The 20,276-nt window shown below is 37.7% G+C and overlaps 1 protein-coding gene across 3 annotated transcripts in view; it reads left to right on the plus strand.

Annotated features, from left to right (window-relative positions):
- ANKS1B (ankyrin repeat and sterile alpha motif domain containing 1B) overlaps positions 1 to 7,282 on the plus strand; it is a 398,734-nt gene extending 391,452 nt beyond the window's left edge. Inside the window, exons 25-26 of one of the 3 annotated variants that reach the window (XM_056481972.1) lie at positions 3,875 to 4,042; positions 5,013 to 7,282. In XM_056481972.1, the coding sequence (XP_056337947.1) occupies positions 3,875 to 4,042; positions 5,013 to 5,048 (204 nt within the window). In that variant the 3' untranslated portion in view covers positions 5,049 to 7,282. The remainder of the gene's footprint in view (positions 1 to 3,874; positions 4,043 to 5,012) is intronic. The other 2 variants (XM_056481971.1, XM_056481973.1) reach the window with 2 other exon arrangements.
- The last annotated feature ends 12,994 nt before the right edge of the window (positions 7,283 to 20,276 follow it).

Below are 20,276 nucleotides of genomic sequence, written 5' to 3' on the forward strand. Positions count from 1 at the left end.
GGGAAGAAAAGTGATCCAGGAATAATTGCATTTTGCCCACTTCCTGTACCTTAGGAGGAGCATTTAATATCCCAAGCACTTTAAATGGCTATTTTAAGCAATATGGAAACTTTAACTGTCTTAACTCAGTTTTCTCCTGCAGCCCAATCCTCAATTGGGTGATGCCTACTCAAATATGCTCTTTTTGTGTTGTTTTTTTCCTCAGGAACTAGCATTTTTGATGCAAGTACAAGCTCTGTAAAAACTAGCTAGATGTTCAGAATGCAAGCATACCATAAATTAAATTTTCTATTTAAAGCCTAATGTTCATGTTAAACTGATCATCCTGTTTCCTAATAGAAACAATTCTACCCATCTGCCAATGGATAGAAGTACAATCATTTTAAGAAAATTGAGGTTTAAAATGGTAGAAATCCTCAATAAGGTGTAAGGCATTTAAAACCATATATATTTTGGTAATACAATATATGCAATGTTATGAAAAAAAGTCACTCCCTTGTGCCTTCAGTTTCTCAGGAAATGTGGGCAAGAATAATTTATTTATAGATAGTGAAGTATTTTAGTATAGTGACATGCAGCCATAAACATTACTGATACTATTTAGGAGTAACTGTACATTTAACTTTAACTCAGAGTTAAAATTCTACAATCAAAATTTCAAAAACATCAGACTTTGTTACAGAATATTGAAGGGGAAAAGGTTTGGCAAAGAATAGGATTTGTTGCTCAATGTTTGAAATCCACTTTGCTTTCATTCTCTTACTAAGCAGCCTTAAATCTATGAGTGAAGGATTCCCTCTGGAGAAACACACCATCAGCACACCTCTTATATCAGTTTCTGGTTCATGTGTTGGAGATACCCAAAGTAATTTCCATCAGACTGCCCAGTGCACCTATGAATGGAAGACACCAAAAAAGTCAGTTCAAATGTCAGGGAGCAGTTATCCATTGTAATAGGCTGGCTGAGTTAAATAGAAGAGTCCTGGCTCAGACTTGGGCTGGGGCTCTGGGTTGCAGCACTGCCTGGCAAGCAAGCTGACCTCACTCCTCACCCCCCAGAAATTGTTGCTCAAAGGCATTGGCTTGCTCACTTTCCCTCTGTGCCATCCTGTAAGGAGCAGGATTGCAGCAGCCTGGGGAGCACCACAGCCTTTCTGTCTCCTTTCTAAGGTGCTTGGTGGGGAGGGTGAGAGTCAGTGTCCCTGCAGCAGCCAGGGGCTCTACAGCTCCACACTAAGCATCTGTTGGGGAGGGAGACTTGGAGCCTTCCATTCATGCTTTTGAACTTTTGAACTTAATTGTGCTTTTTAGTTCAAAATAATCTCCTCATTCCATCAGAAGAATTTCCACAATGGATTTTGGGTTGGTTTTCCACCCCTGTCCTGAAGGGAATCCTGTTCCTACCTGCCCAATATAGCCCCTCCAATAATCCATTCCATCTCTGGTCCTTATAATCCTCTCCCAGTACTACAGGTGGGAGATTCCTCACACCAAGCTTATTTACTTATGGGGGTTTTTACAGATAACTTTTAAAAATTTTACAAGGCACAGTTTTAAAGCCCTCCTTGCCTCCATTTGCAGACTGCCCTTTGTCAAGGCCCTACCACAGCATACTGTGTATGAAATTTATGTACAAGCTATGATTCAGTTTGCATTTCAAATATTGAACAGAACAGCGAATGTTCTGTTTTATTTGCTATATTTCAAATATTTATTAGTCAGAGAAGCAGGTAATGTGTTTCTTATAGTTTTCAGGTCCTAGGCAGGTCTGGTTTTTTCATTTTGCAAAGGAAAACAGATTATAGAGGCTTTATACAAGATGCAGGACTTAAACTAAATTTATGGCTCAGTATGGCAAACTTTCAGTCTGCCTCCACTTCTGTCTCCCAAATTTTCAGGCCTGTCTCAGTGATCTTTTTGTATGCCATGTGGATGGTGTATTTTCTCAGTGCTACTAGTATTGCAGCCTGCATATTCTCCAACAAGCCATTCCTACACCTTGTCCTGCTGATGTATTCCTTAGTAATATTAATAATATCCACTGCAGACAATCCCATCATGATATAGTACACTCCTTACTGTTGTGACAGCTGATTCTAAAAATGATTCTCTCTTTAGAATAATATTCTTATCCCACTTAAAAGTATACTCCATTTCAAATTATATTTTCTCTACATTATTAACAACCAACTGTTGCTCTTAATTCCTTGGCCAGCATTCTGCTAAAAGGCAGAGCACTTTATAATAGACTCTTTAGTTTTTCTTTTATTATTCCACTGGCAGACTGCATCCTCAGTGTTTTTCAGTTCTGGACAGTTTCCCTTGAAGTTAAAGGGGAGATAATTTGGAGTACAGCTATCAAATCAGGCAGACATTTTTATTTGAGAAACTATAAAATTTTGGCTGGCTTGCTGTTGTGATTGTAGTTGTAGCAGCAGAGAGCATGTCCCAGTGCAGGAGGATAATTGTTTTCTGTCTGACCTAACACTGGCACTTTTCTAAGAAGCTCCTATAATGAGCAAAATATGCTGAATTTAGCCTGTATTGTATCAGCATACATAAGTGATAAAAAAGGAATGGAAATTCTTCAGGGAAATTAAAGTGTAGTGCATGAAATAACATGCTTGTTCATTTAACTTTGTTTTAATGGTTGAAGGGGCTGCAAATAGTGTATTTCCAAGTGCATTGCATGGCTTTCTCACTGACTGCTAACTTAACAGACTTGACTGGTAAAGACATAACTCATTTGAAAAAGAATCAGAAATGTGAGAATTTTTGGGGATCACCTAGGTTCAAAGCAATGCAGAAATGCTTCCAACTGTAGGCTTTGGAGATTGAGGAAGGAGAGGGTAACATCTGAATCATATTAAAGATTTATGAAATATTCTAAGGGGACTGTGCGACATCATATGGAGGCAAGCCAACAGGCTTGCCTTTGCTCTGCAAGGGTTCTAAATATTATTGCAGAGTTAGTAGCCCAGAAATAGGCTCTAGTAGGAGCCTAAAAATAAGCTCCACTAGGAACCAAAAAAAAAAAAATACAAAAACAAACCCACAAACCTGAAGAAAAATTACCATAGGAATTCGCTTGCCATTTAGAGTAAGGTCAAATTTGAAACTCACAGCTGCTTTTTCATTGATGTATAACTGCACTGAAAATATATTTATATCAACCCCTCTGATACCTCATTCATCTTTTATAAATATTTCAACAAGTTTTTATTCCCCATATTTGAAGAGGATTTAAACTGCTCCACCAGTAACACTGAACTGGCTTTAGGCATAATAGCTAACCTCCCTTCCCCTTGCTTACAAGAGTGTTGCTACACAAGTGTTTGAGCTCAGCTTTACAGGCTCTTTGTCCTTCTGAGAGCATCACACCCATGCTGCAGCCTCTTCCTGTGCTGCTTGGTGAGCACAGAGCATCCCAAGGATGTGCCTGGGAAGCAGCACTGGAGCAGCTCTGGAGGAGGACGGGTCAGCACAGGAGTTCTGAAATAGAGAGAGGCCAAATGTCACATTGCAGCAGTGCAAGAGGGGCTGCATCCTGAGAACAGCAGATATGGGATGAGCTGGGAAGGTGGGAAGGTTAATGTACTTGTTCTAAAAAGAGATGACAACACACTCACCCACTCCTGTTTTCTTGTTTAGCGAGACGTTTTCAAGGGGTTTGGAAGTAATTACTTTCAATACAATAAATTGCATTTAGATCGTTTTTAATCAATGAGAAATCAAATGACAGATGTAAACAGAGACAGAGGAGCCTGTTACCAGCGTGATTTTCATTATTTACATTGCAAATCACTTCCCCACTTCACGTATCTGACAATAATTCAACCTCACCTCAATTTTAACTGTTTCTCTTTTGTTCCAGAATTTAGCTTACGAAATCATTCTTACACTAGGACAAGCATTTGAGGTGGCCTATCAGCTTGCACTACAAGCACGAAAAGGGGGTCATTCTTCAACCCTCCCTGAAAGCTTTGAAAACAAACCCTCTAAACCTATTCCCAAACCACGTGTTAGTATTCGGAAGTCAGTGGTAAGTAGAAGGTAGTAATGCATGCAAAAAAATTCCAAAATTCAGCTATGCAGTTAAGAGTTGATGTACTAGAAGCTGTACAAATAAAAATACCTCCTGAGTCAGGAATGCTCCATCGTGCCATCTCTGCTCATCAGCTGGCAGGGTTGTGTCACCACAGCACTGGCAGCCATTTCAGACAACTGCTTATTTCAGATTTCTCCAGTTTAAGATGTTGCTTGGTTACTCTTGTACATATGTGTCTTATAGTAATTACAGAGCTTTAATTAATTCAGTTTAATCAATACATACCTCTCAAAGTCTGCGGTTTCATGGACTTTCCTAATCTATCACCTAACTTGTTTGGTGTACGATCACAGCACGTGTATCCTAATCAAATTACAAATCCAAATCAATTCACAATTAACCTGTCAGACCAAGCAACTTCTTTTCTTTTCTTACCCTTTTCTTTTTTGTTTTTGGTGTTTGTTTTCTTGTTTTTTTTAATCTGGGATTAATATACCTTTTCAGTATTAATCACAGACTCCTTAGAAATAAAGCTCATTGGAGCATACATATTGATTGCCTCTAAAGTGCCCTCCTGAAGTGCAGAGATGACAAATATTCTTTTACAGTAGACCTTTTAAAAAATTATGAAAACTATTATAAATTAAGTGAGAACACAGGCACAGGGTAATTTGGGAGGGAAAGGAGAAAAATGACCACACACTGTATCATATTGACTTACTATAACGTGAGAACTGTACTCTATGACACTTAATTACTGGGTGAGGGGAAGGGGGGGGAATGTATGACTGTACACTTTGTCATCCATTGCCACAGAATCTTCCTCCATAAAACTTTTAAGTAGAAACATTTCCTGATGCCATCGTCTGTCTCATTAGCGAACAGACCTCTCAGGATGAAGCGTGGCTTTAATGAACTATGGTGCCCTATAGCTTGGGGGTAAACACAGCTCTGATCTCAACAGGAAGAAGAAGGCAGCCATGAGTACATGGGAGTGTAGACACCACCATACTTGCTGCTGTGCGACTTTGTCAATTCGGGATTTGCCCTGTTAGTTTAAGGAAAGCCCCTCTGCTCGAGCTGCCGTGCACGGCCATGGTAACCCGTCTGTATGTTTGCATTTGTCTTAAAGCAGATAGATCCATCCGAACAAAAGACTCTTGCGAATCTTCCCTGGATTGTTGAACCTGGACAAGAGGCCAAAAGAGGCATTAATACCAAGTATGAAACTACAATTTTCTGATACAAAACTGTCCCCCTGTTCCTTGTTGTGCCTTGCACGCCAAGCAGTCACAGCACAGCCTTTCCTTTATGGCAACGTTTCAATCCAGCAGAGAGGAAGACTGCACTGTATGAGTGGCCTTGTAACTAACAAAAAAGGCTGACAGTCATTTCTGGTGATCTTCTTCTTCCTGCAGCACTGACAGAAGAATGACACTATATGAAGACTTTTAAAATTACAGTCCACAAGAGGAGTGAGAAACCTTATTTTTCATGCAGTTCTCCCTTGTGACTCTGCCACAGTGCTTTCTTTGATTTCTTATTTCAGAATTCTACTTTTTAAAGAAAAAAAAAAAAAAAACAAAAGGTCTCTAAACTAATACTAATGCTGCCTATGAGTAGAGTATTTGATTGGGTTTTTTATTTAAATCTTGGCAGTTTTTAATTGAAATAGAACCAGAATTAATAAATAGATTATTTGTGAAACCACTGAATTCATTAGTAATTATTGTGTTGAATAAAGAACTCATTAATAAGTGAGGAGAAATTAGGCACCCTGATTTCTGTGTGCGCTGATTTTATATGTAATCATTGATGTCCTTTGATCCTCTACAAAAATAAGAACCTCTTGCATTGTAGCAAAGGATCAGAGTTTTATGAATGGTTAGAAAAAGGTATTAATAATGCACAGAAAACATTTATTAGATATTTTTATGGAAGAGAAGTACTATAGGAAAACATATGAATATTTATGGAAGGAAGCCAGATAAATTATGAGAAATATTGTTTATTTTAAAGTTAAGTAAATGACTGCTATTGCAGCATTATGAAAATTATAAGAGTTGTAGCATCAGTGCACTGGATGTTCTGTGTGATCAGTCTGGAATGAAAGTGGAATGGTTATTCTACTACATCTACATATAGTTTATGCAGTTCAACATTGCTATAGCCATGAATTCTACTAGTATTTTTAAAAAAAAATCTCAGTGGTTCTAAAAAAAGTCAAAACCATGGCTTTTGCTATCAAGATTTCTGTCACAGAAAGCTTGTTTGGAGGAGTGTTGATAAAATTCTACTGCAAGACATTTTCTAAATAAAAACAGCAAGAAAAAGAAAAAAATTCCAAAGTAATAAAAATGTTTTCATGAAACAAAATAATTAAGCATTTGCTTAATATTTGGTTAAATAAGATTTACTTACTTTTTCTTTAAAGTGTTTTAATTTTTTTAATGTCTGTGGAGTATTTGTATAATACCATGATGTATATTTATGTAGAACTGAAATTATAACAGTAAAAATATCATTATAGGAGAAAAATGACATTTTAACGTATATTGTTCTATCCAGTCAAATTGTGGATCATTTTGAAGTTCATTATAGAGATATTGATAAATTGTGTGGTTGTCTTAATGTTTTTTTAATTATTATTTCATATCCAGCTGAGGTTTTTCAGTTAGAATCATCAGTTGGTATATTCCAAAAAATGGATAATTGAACTTGGTTTAAAACTGATAATTGTATATGGTTTAGTTCAACCTAATCATAGCGCTGAGTGATGACATCCTTTTAATACAGTATTCAATTTACTTGAACAAAATAGTTCCTTGTACATATTTTTGCTTATTCACTGTTGATATGTACTTAGTCAACTGACAGTAAAAAAAGAATAACCCTAAAAATATGGTACCAAAAGGAAAATTGTATAGGAGAACAGTAAATAGTAGCCTCACTGCAACAAATACTTATGTAAATATGCTTGGGCTTCCAGTTATAAATTTTGTAATTTTGTCATTTATTTATATCCTATAAAAGCACACAAAATAAAAGGAAGTTGTACAGTCCCAGCTTTGTGTATCATTTTATCATTGTTAAGGGAATTCAGGGGCCTGATGCAAAAGATACTAAAATCAGTGAAAGACCCCCCCTCCCATTTCACTGGGCTTTGGATTTTGTGCTGAGGAAACCTAGGTACTGCTGTGGAGTTTTGGTTTGCAATACAGATTTTGTTTATGGATGGTAAAAACATCACACTTTAAAGTTCTTAATTAACTGGTTCTACCATGCTCTACTCAGCTGCTGACTTCCCATATTTAATCATGCCCTGTAAAGATTTGTGCAGGAGTTATGTTAAAACACATTCACTTCAGGCACATAAAGTACAAATGGGCCAGCTTTTCAGGGTATAAAACTGGGGCACCTCTTATGCAGCTGAGTGACCCCTAAAATTAAAGTATGACACAGGAGCTGCAGCAAAACTCAAAGCAGATGTAAAGGAAAGGTGTGAAACAACAGGAAGAACTGGCACCTTGCAGGAAGAATTTGATCTGGGTTCATCAAAGAGATGTCAAGCAGGTAAGGTGGCACAGTAAGCAGCTGAACTCATTTGGGAGAGATAATTGGGGCAAGAGAGACTGACAATAACTAGCAGGACTGATGAAAGATGAGACAGATGAAAGACTGGTAGGGCAGAGAATTGAGTGTGAAGGTTTTGGGACACAGGCAGTGAACAACTGAAGCTCCCACAGCAGACAAATTTAAACTGGAAGGACAGATAAGAATTAACACAAACTAGGGACTTCTGTATTTGCAGAAACCTGGGATTTTAGAAGGAAACTTATCCATCTACTCACCAGTACTAGTGTAAGCCAGTTTGAGAGAAGGCCATGGGGTCTGCTCTAGCATGAGACAGTGGTTCAGCAGTCCTTTCTTTAGATCCAGAGGGACTTCTGCAAACTTGCAGCAATCCAAAGGAGTTACCACTTGATTTTTTGTCTTTTTTGGTTGAGGTGACTTTTCATTTAAGTTCCTGGTGTGCTGGAAGTGCATAGGCACTAAGGAGATGATAGTCCATTTGAAGAGTAAAGGTAGGGAAAAAAGCCTGAGACCTCTGTAAGAAAGTCAGGAAAATTGCTGTTCTTGACCTCTAGGGTAAAAGGAAAGCAGAGGCAGGTCAAGAAGAAGCTGGGGCATTTGGATGCTGTAAAACCAAGAGTTCATTCCAATGACAGAGTAGGAAGGTGGAGAATAGGCAGAAGAAAAGAGGTGATAGAGAAGTATATTGCATTTGACATGAGAAGATAAGCAAATTGAAATCCAAATGAGATGTAGATGACAAAGCATTTTGAGAATTATGTGAGTAGTGAGGTCTCTAATATGCTGTTGTGAATGGGTGTTTTAGGTCAAAGAATCACTGGCAAAGGTATCAGCTAAAGTAAAATAAGTTTAATTAAAAAGTGAAAGTGCAATGAAGTTCATTGGCAAAGGTCACTTTACTGCTAAACTACACAGAAAAAAAAAAGGACTAAAACCTAAAATCAATCAAACTAAAATCAGTCTAACATTATCTATGTAGAGGTTGGGGATGGGCAAAGTTTAAGGATGGAAAAGAGTAAAAAGGGAATGAGGGGAACTCTCCTGTTGAGTCACAAAGTTCAGAGTAGACACTTCTATCAAACGTAGCTCCAGACTTGACCAATGGCTTAAGCCTCAAGTTTTTAACAGCACTTAAACTTAACAGCACTTCATTGATAGCCTAATTTAAACAAGTTAAGAAAAGATTCTTTAGAATTTACAATGAGCATGACAGTAACACACAGGCCTAATTTACATACAAACCTAATGTACTGATGAATTTCAGAGAGAACACTCACAGTGACATGTCCTGGTTTTGGCTAGGACAGATCCATTCTCTCACCATTGGGGTGGGGACAAGGGGAGCAGCTGTTTGGTTTTAAACCTCAACCATTTGCAATACTATATTCACACTTGGCAGACACACACCAAAGGAGTGTGGACACATAGCTGTAAAAAATTCCCCTCAGGATCAGTGAAGTGCTCACATTGAGTGCCTTTGCATCATTTTGAAGGGTGAATAGCTGAGCCTCGAGGAGTGGGGGTATCAGCCCAGGCTCCATCCTTGGCTTTTGGCAGTGATCTTACAAATAGAGTGAACTTGAGAATTTTCTCTCTAGGAGGAGTGTCCTGCTCAGAGTGAGTTGCTGGCTGCAGGTCCAGGAGAGCTCAGAGGGTCTCACTTAGAACTGCTCTTTATAGGGTACAAGAGTGTTTTCTTTTGTCACAGCAGTTTTCCATCCTGGCCACAATTCAGGTCGGTAACTTCCTGTAAAAGTTCAATCACAAAAGAGGTGTTACATTTGCATCCTTATGCAGGCAAGAAAAATGGGTTTCCAAGATTGTTCACTAAAAAGCAGGAGCTCATTAGCCAAAATAAGTTCCTGGGAGCACAGTGTCTCTGATAAGCTCAAGGAGCTTAGCAGAGCTGTTATTCATCAAGGTCAAGGCTTAAAAATCTTTTCTGAAATCATAGTGTGGGCCAGTGTGAGTGCACCCCACGTATGAACAGTGAAAATCCTGCTGCTGGGATAGGGCTTAAAACTGCAGAAAGGGATAAACAAGAGGGAACTTCTGTGTTTGTGGAGTTAGAGTTTCCTAAAGCAGATGTTGATGTTGCATTTGAGACTGGATGGTGACCCCTCCAATTTGGCCTAGTGGTCATTAAAAGCCAGAAGAGCCCCTGCTCACAGCTGGGAGGAAGGAACACTCAGCATCTCTGGTTCTGGTATTCTGCCAGGAAGTTTGTGGGACCTGCAGAACTGCAAGATGCACGTGCCTCACAGTTTAAAGTCAACATCTCAGCATCAAAAACTGGCATGGCCATAAAATAATAACCATTGGCAAGGGAATTATCAGGTTGTGGAGATTTTGTCTGTCCTTTGGAAAAGGAGCAGCATGCTAGACAACTAATGCACATACAACTGTGCTATATTTTATCTCCCGTTCTAGATTAAAACAGGCAGTTTGTGCCACATGCAGGACTCTAGATTTTGCCCTAGATTTCTTTCAATGTGTGCTTTTCAGCTGGCTTGCTTCACACTTCACTGGAGATGGTGTCTAAGATATCAACAAGACAACAGTCTAGAAAAAATAAGTATCTCCAGAGTACCAGCCCAAAGAACAATTGAGACAATATTTAGATGTGGGCACTTATCTAAGAAGAGGGATATTTGTTATCATGTTAAAAGACCATTCTTCTGAAGAGAATGGGAGTAAAAAGGACTCTTAGCTGGCTGGAAACCCTGGCAGGATTTTTAGTATGCTGGAAAACACAGGGGTATAATTCTTGGGCCTCTACTGCAAAGCTCTGCAGTTATTCAGTGCTCTTTGGCTTCTTTAGGTGAACCAACTTCTTTGCTAAATCAGCAAACTGACTCTACTGCTATCAAGGCCACGCTGATTCTGGTTAACCATATGCTGGTTCTAGTTAATTTTCCCACCTTATGTTGGTTCTAGTTAACTTTCCCACCTTATGTTGGTTCTAGTTAACTTTCCCACCTGATAACCTGAGCTAGACAGAGGCTGAGTAAGAGTTTCACTCGTGGCCAGAGCTCACACTGGATATAGATTTTGTGGAACTGGTGAATGATTTTGTTTCTACTGACTAGACAGTCACACTTCTCCTCATTACAAGCCTGAGTGCAACCAGCCCAAACACCACAGTCCTGCTGAAAAGGCAGAAATGGCCCATAGCCATTTCAGGAAGGCTGTGCTCCAAATGCATGAATGGGAAACAGCATCCCAGCTGGCTCCTGCTCTTGTAAAGACCACAAGCAAATTTCTCTTCAATCCTACTCAACCTTTATAGAGTGCCACATCTTTCTTCCTTCTGTGGAAGTCAGGTACCTAGATATATTCAAGAATGTGGGTCTGGGTAAAGTGGTAACCACTAGGCAGACAAAAATTGCTATCAGTGCTATCAAATGCTATGTAAATGAAACCTAATTCTCTCTGCTGTTGTCCCTTGCCACTGAACTTGGATAGAAAACTGCTTTTTCTATCAGTCATAAAAGCTGAATTCAAAACCCTTTACAACAGCATAAGGAAAGATGAAGCTTACTGGAAATATTCAGCCCTGGATGCAGGCCTGTGTCATGTGCTCTAGCATGACCCTGAGCAGGGAGGTTGGACCCACTGTAGTCCTTACCAACCTTACCCATTCTGTGATTCATACAGTTCCTACTGTAATGAAGAAGTCTATCACAGGTGTAGCTTCATAAGCTCACTTGATTGTAAGATGTGTGCATTTTTGTCTTTTAAAACATGGCATTTCCTACTTTCAAGTCATTAGAACTGCTCAAATTCTCCACAGCCTTATATAAAGCTAAATTAATTCTAATATTAAATCCTTAGAGGAAAAACAGAAAAAAGGAAAAGAAAAAGAAAAATTCATGCTCAGTGTTAAGGACAGGCCACTGCTTGAGAGAACATGCTCAAATTTAAAGGTGGTATATTTGTTGTTGTATTTTCTAAACACATAATAGAAAATCAGAAAGCCAGTGAGACAAAGAAAATGGAAATATGCTCCAGTATAGAGAATACCCAATGAGCATTAACTTTATCCTATAGTGACACCATGAGGAAAAAAGGAAACAGACCACACTAATTTAAAAAACACATTAGATGCAGTGCAGCTTTCATCCTTCCACTTGTGATTATTGGATAGTGATAATTGCAAGGCTATGGAATGTCAGGCTTAGACATGTCCAAACCAAAATATCCTAGTGTATATAGTTGAGGCTAGGACTATTTCTTTATTTTCTGTAAAGACTAATATTCTTTAATTTACCTTCCAGACAGTATGTAAGTCTATAAAAATATCAGTGATGGATTAAGTTAACAATTCTGACTGGAACTGAGTGAATTTACTGAAACATACAAGTGTCTGGGAATGCTGTGCATGAGTGGAATTTGATATAAAAGGTATTAGATCATTCACCATGGCCATCTCTCTGTCACAGCCATTACATTTAACTCAATTATATTTAAATAAAACTTGAAGAGTTAACTAAGCTAAGTCCCTCAAAAACCTGGAAAACTGAAGTGATTGTCACAAGTAGTAGGGAAAAGAGACTGTTAAGGTGCCAACATTATCCCCAGCCCCTGATGTGACAGGAAAGCCCTTTAGGGATGTACCTAAGTAGTTCCAGCTGGGAATACATACAGCCTGCTACATAGACAAAGAAAAAGATGAGGGGAATATTCCTGCTAATCTGACTTTGGGGATATTGGTTTCCCAGCCAGAAGTCTAGTCCTGGCATGATGGAATCTGCAAAGAAACAAAAATTTGAGTATCTATTGCACCTGAAGGTACAGATCACCTGTGCTCAATATTGCACATTCTAAAGCCAATCTCAAAGGAAGGTGAAAAGATTTAAAGATCAAATTATACAGTAGAAGACTGAAATTCTTTCTGGTCTTCAGGTGAGAAACAAAATCTCTGAATCCTAGTATTTCATTGCAATCACTTCTCTAGAGCAGACTTTTGCAGACCTGAGGCAAGGAACATTATCAGAGGGTCTCTGAAGTTCCTTTCTGTACCTAGATTTAGGTGAGACATGTAAAGCAAGGAAATAAAGATCTTAGCTTTATAATAACCCATAATGCTTGAAACAGAACATCTGGAAGCATTTAAGGAGAAACAGAATGTTTTCATGAGATGTTTGTTTAGACTCCATTTTGTATAGAGATGTAGGGATTAAGAGCTAATTCCTTTGTTTTATATGATTTTACAAGTTTATTTTAGAGGAAAATATGGTGTAATAATAAATTAAATTCCTTTAAGAAATCCAAAGTTAATATATTAACAATGACGTGTTAAAAAAAAAAACAAAAAACACCATAAGCAAAACAATTAAAAATCTGTCAGTAACATTTGCCAAAACCAGTCTCAGAAAAAAAAAACAAACCAGGAGTTAGACATGCCTAGAAAAATCCTGTGGTGCTTAGAGTAGACTCTACTTTCCATATAACCTCAAACCTGCCATCCCACTGTTTTCCTCAGGACTGTAGTCCTTCAGGTCAGTAGTTGCCTCAGTCACCTCTTGAAAAACAACATATCTGCAAAAATTCACAACTTTTCTGAATTTATCATTTTTAAAGTGTGATGCATTTTACCAGGTGTGATTCAAAGGACTCTTCATCTTATCTACTGCAGACAAACAGCTATTTACCATATGGACTCGGGGATTCAAAATTCTTTAGTTTGAACAAATGCATCCTTGCTACCTGTTCTGTTAAGATTATCAATTTCCAATGCCATATTTCCAACTTTATGTTTCAAAACTGTGTCATTGTGACCAATGGAATAAGCTTCTTTTTTTTTAATTACATAGGTTTAATATCAATCTCTCATTTTCTTTCCTTATTGGTATTTCACTCCTTGCTTTAAAAACCCTTATCAATTGCTCTTATACTTTGTAATTTGCACTCTAAAATATTATGAACATCATCTTTTAATTTATTTGTCTGTGTTGCACTGCAGCTTCTGTACCTTTTTAAAAGGGATGTCATATAAGATAACATCTCATTCAGTGAGTTTGGTGGTGTGGTGGCTCTTTTGACATCTGTGCAACTGCGATTTCTTGGACCCTTTTCAAAGCTTTCCAGCTTTTACACATCCTACATTACATCTGTGCTCCCAACCATGTCAAAATGTATTTGCTGGAATGATTCCAAATCTGTAACTGCCTCACCAAGGTGATACCCTGTTACACAAGAAATATGCAAGCAGAGTACAATCAATGACACCTGAAAAACATAATTTTTTACACCTTGGAATTGGTTTCATAATGAAGGGTTGCTTTTCAAGAACATCTCTGCTGATCCAAAGCCAAATGTGTGGGTGTTTTTCATCTTGCTGTAGTTGATTTAACTTGTAAAAGGAGACTTAACTTCCTTTCTACAGTTCCTCTCAATTACATAAACATTGCTGTGAGCCAGTCAGTAAGAGTTTATGACAGATTTAGAGCTGCTTGGTGATAATTTATGAGTACTTTACATTGGCCTGATTACTGAAATGTTTGCTGTATGGCTTCATTTGTTTAGTGTAACAAGAATTTGTTGGGAAAAAAACAACTCTGAAAGGGAAGGATGGATTAAAATACCCAGTTTTCAAACTTTACTCAGTACCTAAGGAATACCAGAATTATTTGTACATCCTGTTCAACATAGCCTCTAAAATCAGCTTAGAGAAGGGAAAAGCAAAGTCCAGGAATCTGCAAGAGGAAACCTTGTATTTCAAACCATAAGCAAAAAGTGCTTAAGTGTTAGAAAAGTGCTGCTTCTGCCAGTCATCACAAAAACAGCACCACTGCAGTTACACCTTGAGTGTGCCACTGCTGCTGGAATATCTCTGCTACTGATCTCTGATAGTGGTTGCTCAAATCTTGTCTTCACTTCTGTGGGGCAGAATTTTTGCAGTCCTCCCCTTGGACTAACTCCTTGGGTTGCAATACCTAATTCAGCTGTTCTCACTTTGATATTCTGGGTTTATGAACATTCCTTTTTTTTCCCTTCAAGGAATCTCAGCAGCTAAGAAGAGTCAATTTAGAAATACCAAAGAAAAATATCTCATTTTCAATTAAAAAAAAAAATAAATTTTATTAGAACCCAAATGTTGCTAAAAACACATTCTAAACAGAAAACACTCAAGTTCCAAGCCCCTTGCTTCCTGTCATAGGTATTAATTCCATTCTAGATATCCAGACTATGATATATTCTTTCTCACAAAAGCAAAGACCTCTTGTATTTGCTCCTAACTGCTCAAAGTATTCACTGTGATCAAATTCTTATTTTCCAAATGAGAAAAAAACAGACACATCAGCAGATATGCAACAATCCTAAAGTAACTTCTAACCCATCATAGAACTCAAATAAAGAACAAAATAAATAAAGCAAAATGGACAAATTGCATGAGCTGGAAACACTGTGGTTTAATTTTTGAAAAGGAGGAGATGTAATTTGTATGCAAAATAAAAATAAATCCAGAAAGGATTATCATTTTTAGAGAACATGATCTTAATTTCCTAAATATGTATTTTAGCAAAAATCCAGCTATATGATGTATAACACATAAATGTAACAGCTTGTTAAAGATCACTTGATTTTTTTGCTCTTACATGCTGAAGAAACCAGAGAGATCCAGAATGCAAGCTGAAAAAATGTTCCATTCCACAGTCACTTTATGATAAAAAAAAAACAGGAACAGTGAAGTCCAACTTTACTGCAGCAAGTCCTTCCCCAACACTACCAATACTAGAAACAACACTGAACAGTGGAGCCCCTCGTTTGAAGGAAGATATGAGCAATCAAGGACTAAAAATGAGATGTAAGGAGTAATACAGGAGCTTGAGAAACTGCAATGGGTAAAGACCTCACAGCTAGGAGAAGCTCAAGAGGAAAAGTAGACCATAACTCAAGGAATAGACTTCTTTTTCTATAGCCACCAAAAGTTTAACCCTTTCAACAAAAATATTTCTAGGAAAAGGAGATAAAACAGTCAAATTGGTAGACTTACTGCTTATTGACACCTATTATGTTTAATAGATTTTTAACCAAATTTAAATTATCTAGATATGCTATGAAGAATATTCCAGGTCACATGAAGTTCAGTTGAATTGTACAGGTTGTCTGGCAGGTATTCACTGATATAATCTCATAGTGAAAAACAATCCTTCCACAAATTCAGCTTGGCCTCTCAACCATTCCTTTGAATGAATGTGTACCTGCAAGATCTTCCTCAAACACAGTGCTCCAGACTAAAAAAAAAAACAGCTGCTGACTCAAACCAACAATTAATGGCTGAATCCTTGATATTGTAGAAGTAACTTTTTCAAAAGTAGTATCTGCTCTATAATTATTGAAGTAGAAAAACTGCAACTCTTTGGCTTTGATAAATTGAGAGTGCAACCTCTGCAAGACATTAAAACATCTCTTACATCTCTTAAAATATTTTGAAAACTCAGACATATTCAGGTGACCTTTTCCCATGCTATTGTTAAACATATACTCAAGTAGAGGTAAAATTCAGGCAATATTTCTTCTGTTCAAACTCTGAAACTGTTTCTCTTCCTATTTCCTAGTTCTGAAATTTAAGTCACATATTGGTAAGACCACACATTTTCTCTGATATCTCAGCTGGAAATAATAACCTATAATTGCTATCCTGTACTGAAAATAAATAAGCTCCACAGCACTTTTTAAGAAACCCTGCCAATACACTGAAAAAATTAGGAGCTACCAGCTTCCATAAGTATATCTTACCTTCTTGTGTAGATGCTGAGTGTTCAACCATCAAGACATGATTATTGGCTTCAGGTTGGATTCTGTAGATCAAAATCTTACATCTGCATTTTGAGACAGATTTCCACTGGCCTATGCCTATGTCTGTTCATTCATCTATTCTCTACTAAAAAGCATTTCCAATTCTCAAATTAAAAATATGCCATTTCTCTCTGGTATTATTTCAAGGCTATTAAACCAAAAGTATATTTTTCAGTCTTTCCTTAATCTTTTTTTCCTTACACTACTTCTGCCAAGGGGCTTATAAACAACAGCCAATACTGATCATAGTATTAAATTAAAGGAGGAATTTAAGTGGTTATAACTGGGAAACACAAAAAGGAAATGTTGTCATTGTTACTCTGGGACAGGAAAACTTGCTCTTAAATTGTGTAAAGACTAAGATTTCTTAGCATGAAATAAGAGTTTGAACCAGCAGGCTACAAAGCCTTATCAACCCAAATACTGATTCTAATGAGGAAGAGGAATATGATGTTATTACTGTCTTTGGAGGATATGGCAGGCAAATAATATGATTTTTAGAAATAAAACACTGCTATCATGCTAGAAAGTACAATAGAAAAGTGCTATAGAAATCATATTTTTTATACAATTACAGAGAAGAATTAGAAGAGTCTAATGCTTTAGAAAAGTAAAACAAAGGGTATTTTAAATATCAAGCATACTTTATGTGCATTTATGCATTAAAAATAACACATGCTTTACCTAAGAAGCATCATGTTTACTTGTGAAGAATTTGAATGGATAAATTTGTCTTTGCCTCATTTTGAGCCATTTTAAACATCATGATTTTCAAAACTCATCTGAGTTCGTACGTTATTAGAGAAAGTGAGCAAAGCTAAAAATAAATCAGAGACACAAGTAAATTGAAGGAAGCTAATACAGTAATAAATTAAAAATACCACATAAACACATGGAATCTAATTGCAGCATCCTAAGTAGTACTCAGAGAATGCCTCTTGAGTACAGAAGAAGAATCCTCTCTATCCTGAAGGGCATGAATCTAACCATTCTCAGAGCACTTCTCCTATGTACAACATATGGTTTGTTAAATGGAAACAAGCACAGGAAGCTAATTTGTTCTGTAAACAGTCAGGCCCCAAGAGAGAAACTGCCTATTGAAACACTTATAAGATACTTTAGCTTTCTCATCCTCCTGAACAAACATACACAGGCAGCTTAAATAGCTCTAGTCCAATTATCACCCAGTTGTGCTATATCCCTCAAGTGCAACTGTAGGAGATGATATAGGAAGTGATGAAGCTGTCAATGACACATGCAGACTGAAAATCTCACTCCCTTATACTTCCAGGATGCACCCTAGCAGTCAGCCTAGCCCTCTATTAAATCTAGTTGCAAGGTTTTTCACAAAAACCCCTCCTGGAAGAAAGCTGTGCAGTGAATTAACCTGGAAAAAAAGCCTCTTAAAACACAGGGAAAGCCAAACCCACACCAAAATCAACATAGCCTTGGGTAGCACACACCCCATGGAAACTGTGGAAGTGCTGAAAAACACAGTCAATCTACTGTCAATCTATTGCAGAGTTCCAGCCACAAACAAGCCTGTTCTCAGCTTAACATCTTACTGCATATTGGCAGAGCCAGTGACTGCTCCATTCCTAGCTTGAAAGAATAAAGAGCAAACAAACTTAGTGAAACTGAGCACAAAAACCAAAAAAACATAGCATACTGAATATCTGTTCAGAATATCTGGCACCCTCCCTGGTCTCCAAACTGTAAAGGTCATTTGGCTTCTACTTTTCTTGGAATCACAACAGAAATAAGGTGTCCCAAGTCATCAGAGCTCTTGTTCATAATCATCACCATCTATGAAGCCAAATAAATTTGTGCCTCCATAGTAGACACAAGGAGGAGGAAAGACAAGGTGGACAAACACACCTGGGAGCTGGTATCCTATCAGAGGGAAATACAGCCCCAAGGATGACTTTTCCACTCCTGGGCATTGCCATGGAGTCTGTACTTGCTATGAAGGAGAAAGGGCAACCAAACAGCTCAGAAGAGGGCAATGTTCTATTAGCAGTTGCAAAAACATACCTGAATTCTCTGTGATCTGCTGCCATTCTGGATTTAGTGGCTTCTTGAAGATGAGGGCAAGCAGCCACCCTGCAATGTTCTATTCCACCCCTGTCAGTCTTTCAGCCTGGCTTTCCCCTGAAACCTGCAGGGGCATCAGCTTCTGCAAAACACCTCAGGAGAGCAGTGATAAGGACACAGACTCTATTGTAGCTGGATACACTGAATTTAAAAATTGTGAAAACCTCCTCAAAACAGCTATCTGAACAGCATTCTGTAATAGGAAGTTTAACTGTGTAATTTTCAAAAGGTGGAAAATAATTTTGGGGTGGGGGACAATCCTCTACTGGCAACAGATTTCCAGTTCCAGTTCGACCCCTCCATTCCAGCATTACAAGAGATCTATTTGGAAAAACCTCAGGTACCTAGTGCACAGTCCTATTTCAAACAAATGTGTAAGATAAGAGAGAGGGAAAGAGAACACTGCAGTTGGGGGAATGGCACACTTTAAGCCAATACAAAGCATCCTCTTGAGTGTATCATACATGGGTGCAATTCCTAAGGAGAGAGAAGAAAAGATGTGTGAAGCAGCTGTAGGCCTAATTGACAAAGAGACTCAAAACTTCTACAGAAACTGATAGGCATGGTTAATAGGAAGTACACAAATTGTTTTTACAAAAGCATATTATAATTTCATTTATAGAACTGGATAAAATTGGCAATGCTCATTAGTTAAATTTGAATGTAAACTGATTCATTTTGATCTGATATTAAAAAGATAATGTAAGTACTAATATTCAATCTATATAAAATTTGCTTTTAGTCAAATTCTCTTTTGTTTCTTTAACAATACATGTAAAGTCAAAGAGAACAGCCAAATCTGATGATACATCAAGACTTATTTTTTTTGTTACTGTAAACTGTCTTCTTAAATATTTTAAATAGAAGAAGTTGCTTTCCTGGCTCCTATTTTAATGACTTTTCACTTGAATTTTTACATATTCTTCTTGCAAATCAGATCTATTTTTGGCTCTTCAGACACTTTCATCACTATTCCTCTTCTCCCACTTCAGTTTCAAATACTTACAGCCAGCTCCAAACTTCTACATATGTGAATGCAACCATCCCAACACCACCTTCTGTGAAGAACAGCTTCCTCACTTCCAGCAAAAAGCACAATGTTTCTGTGTTGCCATTCTTCCACAACATCCAGGAATGTAGTATTTATATCTCACATTTCTTCAAGTTTCTGTGTTATTTGCTTCCCAGTCGCTTCAAAATTGTAATTGTCTCTGAACTCTGCCCAGTCATTGCTTTTTGCATTAAATCATTGATCAGTTTGGGTTTTTTTTCTTAGCATCAGAATTTCATTACTGTTGTCAGAGAAGAGAACTTTCTGCCCTGATTCCTCATGGGAAATATTTTTCCTGTATGTTTTAACCTGGTTGGGTCTCTAAGTTCAGCCAGACAGAGTCCTAAGCAGGAAGGACAGCACAGTCTCTGGGACAGAGGGATACTGGCAAAGAGAAGCTTCCTGATCCTTGCACCTTCAGCTATTCAGGGGGTAATGGTGGCTCTCTACAAACTGGATACTAGAAGCAACTCTGTCCTGAACATTGCAGACATATTCCAAAACTTTGTTTTCCCTCTGTTTCCTTTCTTCTCCACACTCATATTTAATACTGCTGCTCACCTATCAAAGCACTTTTGATGCAGTTTGTAAAGCAGCTTTATGTTTAGCTTAAAACAAAACCACATTAAGAGATGCAGCATCCCCCTCCATCCCAGGTATAAAAAAATGACTCAGGAATTCAAA

The sequence above is a fragment of the Oenanthe melanoleuca genome, chromosome 1A, assembly GCF_029582105.1.
Source record: "Oenanthe melanoleuca isolate GR-GAL-2019-014 chromosome 1A, OMel1.0, whole genome shotgun sequence".
Taxonomy (NCBI): Eukaryota; Metazoa; Chordata; class Aves; order Passeriformes; family Muscicapidae; genus Oenanthe; species Oenanthe melanoleuca.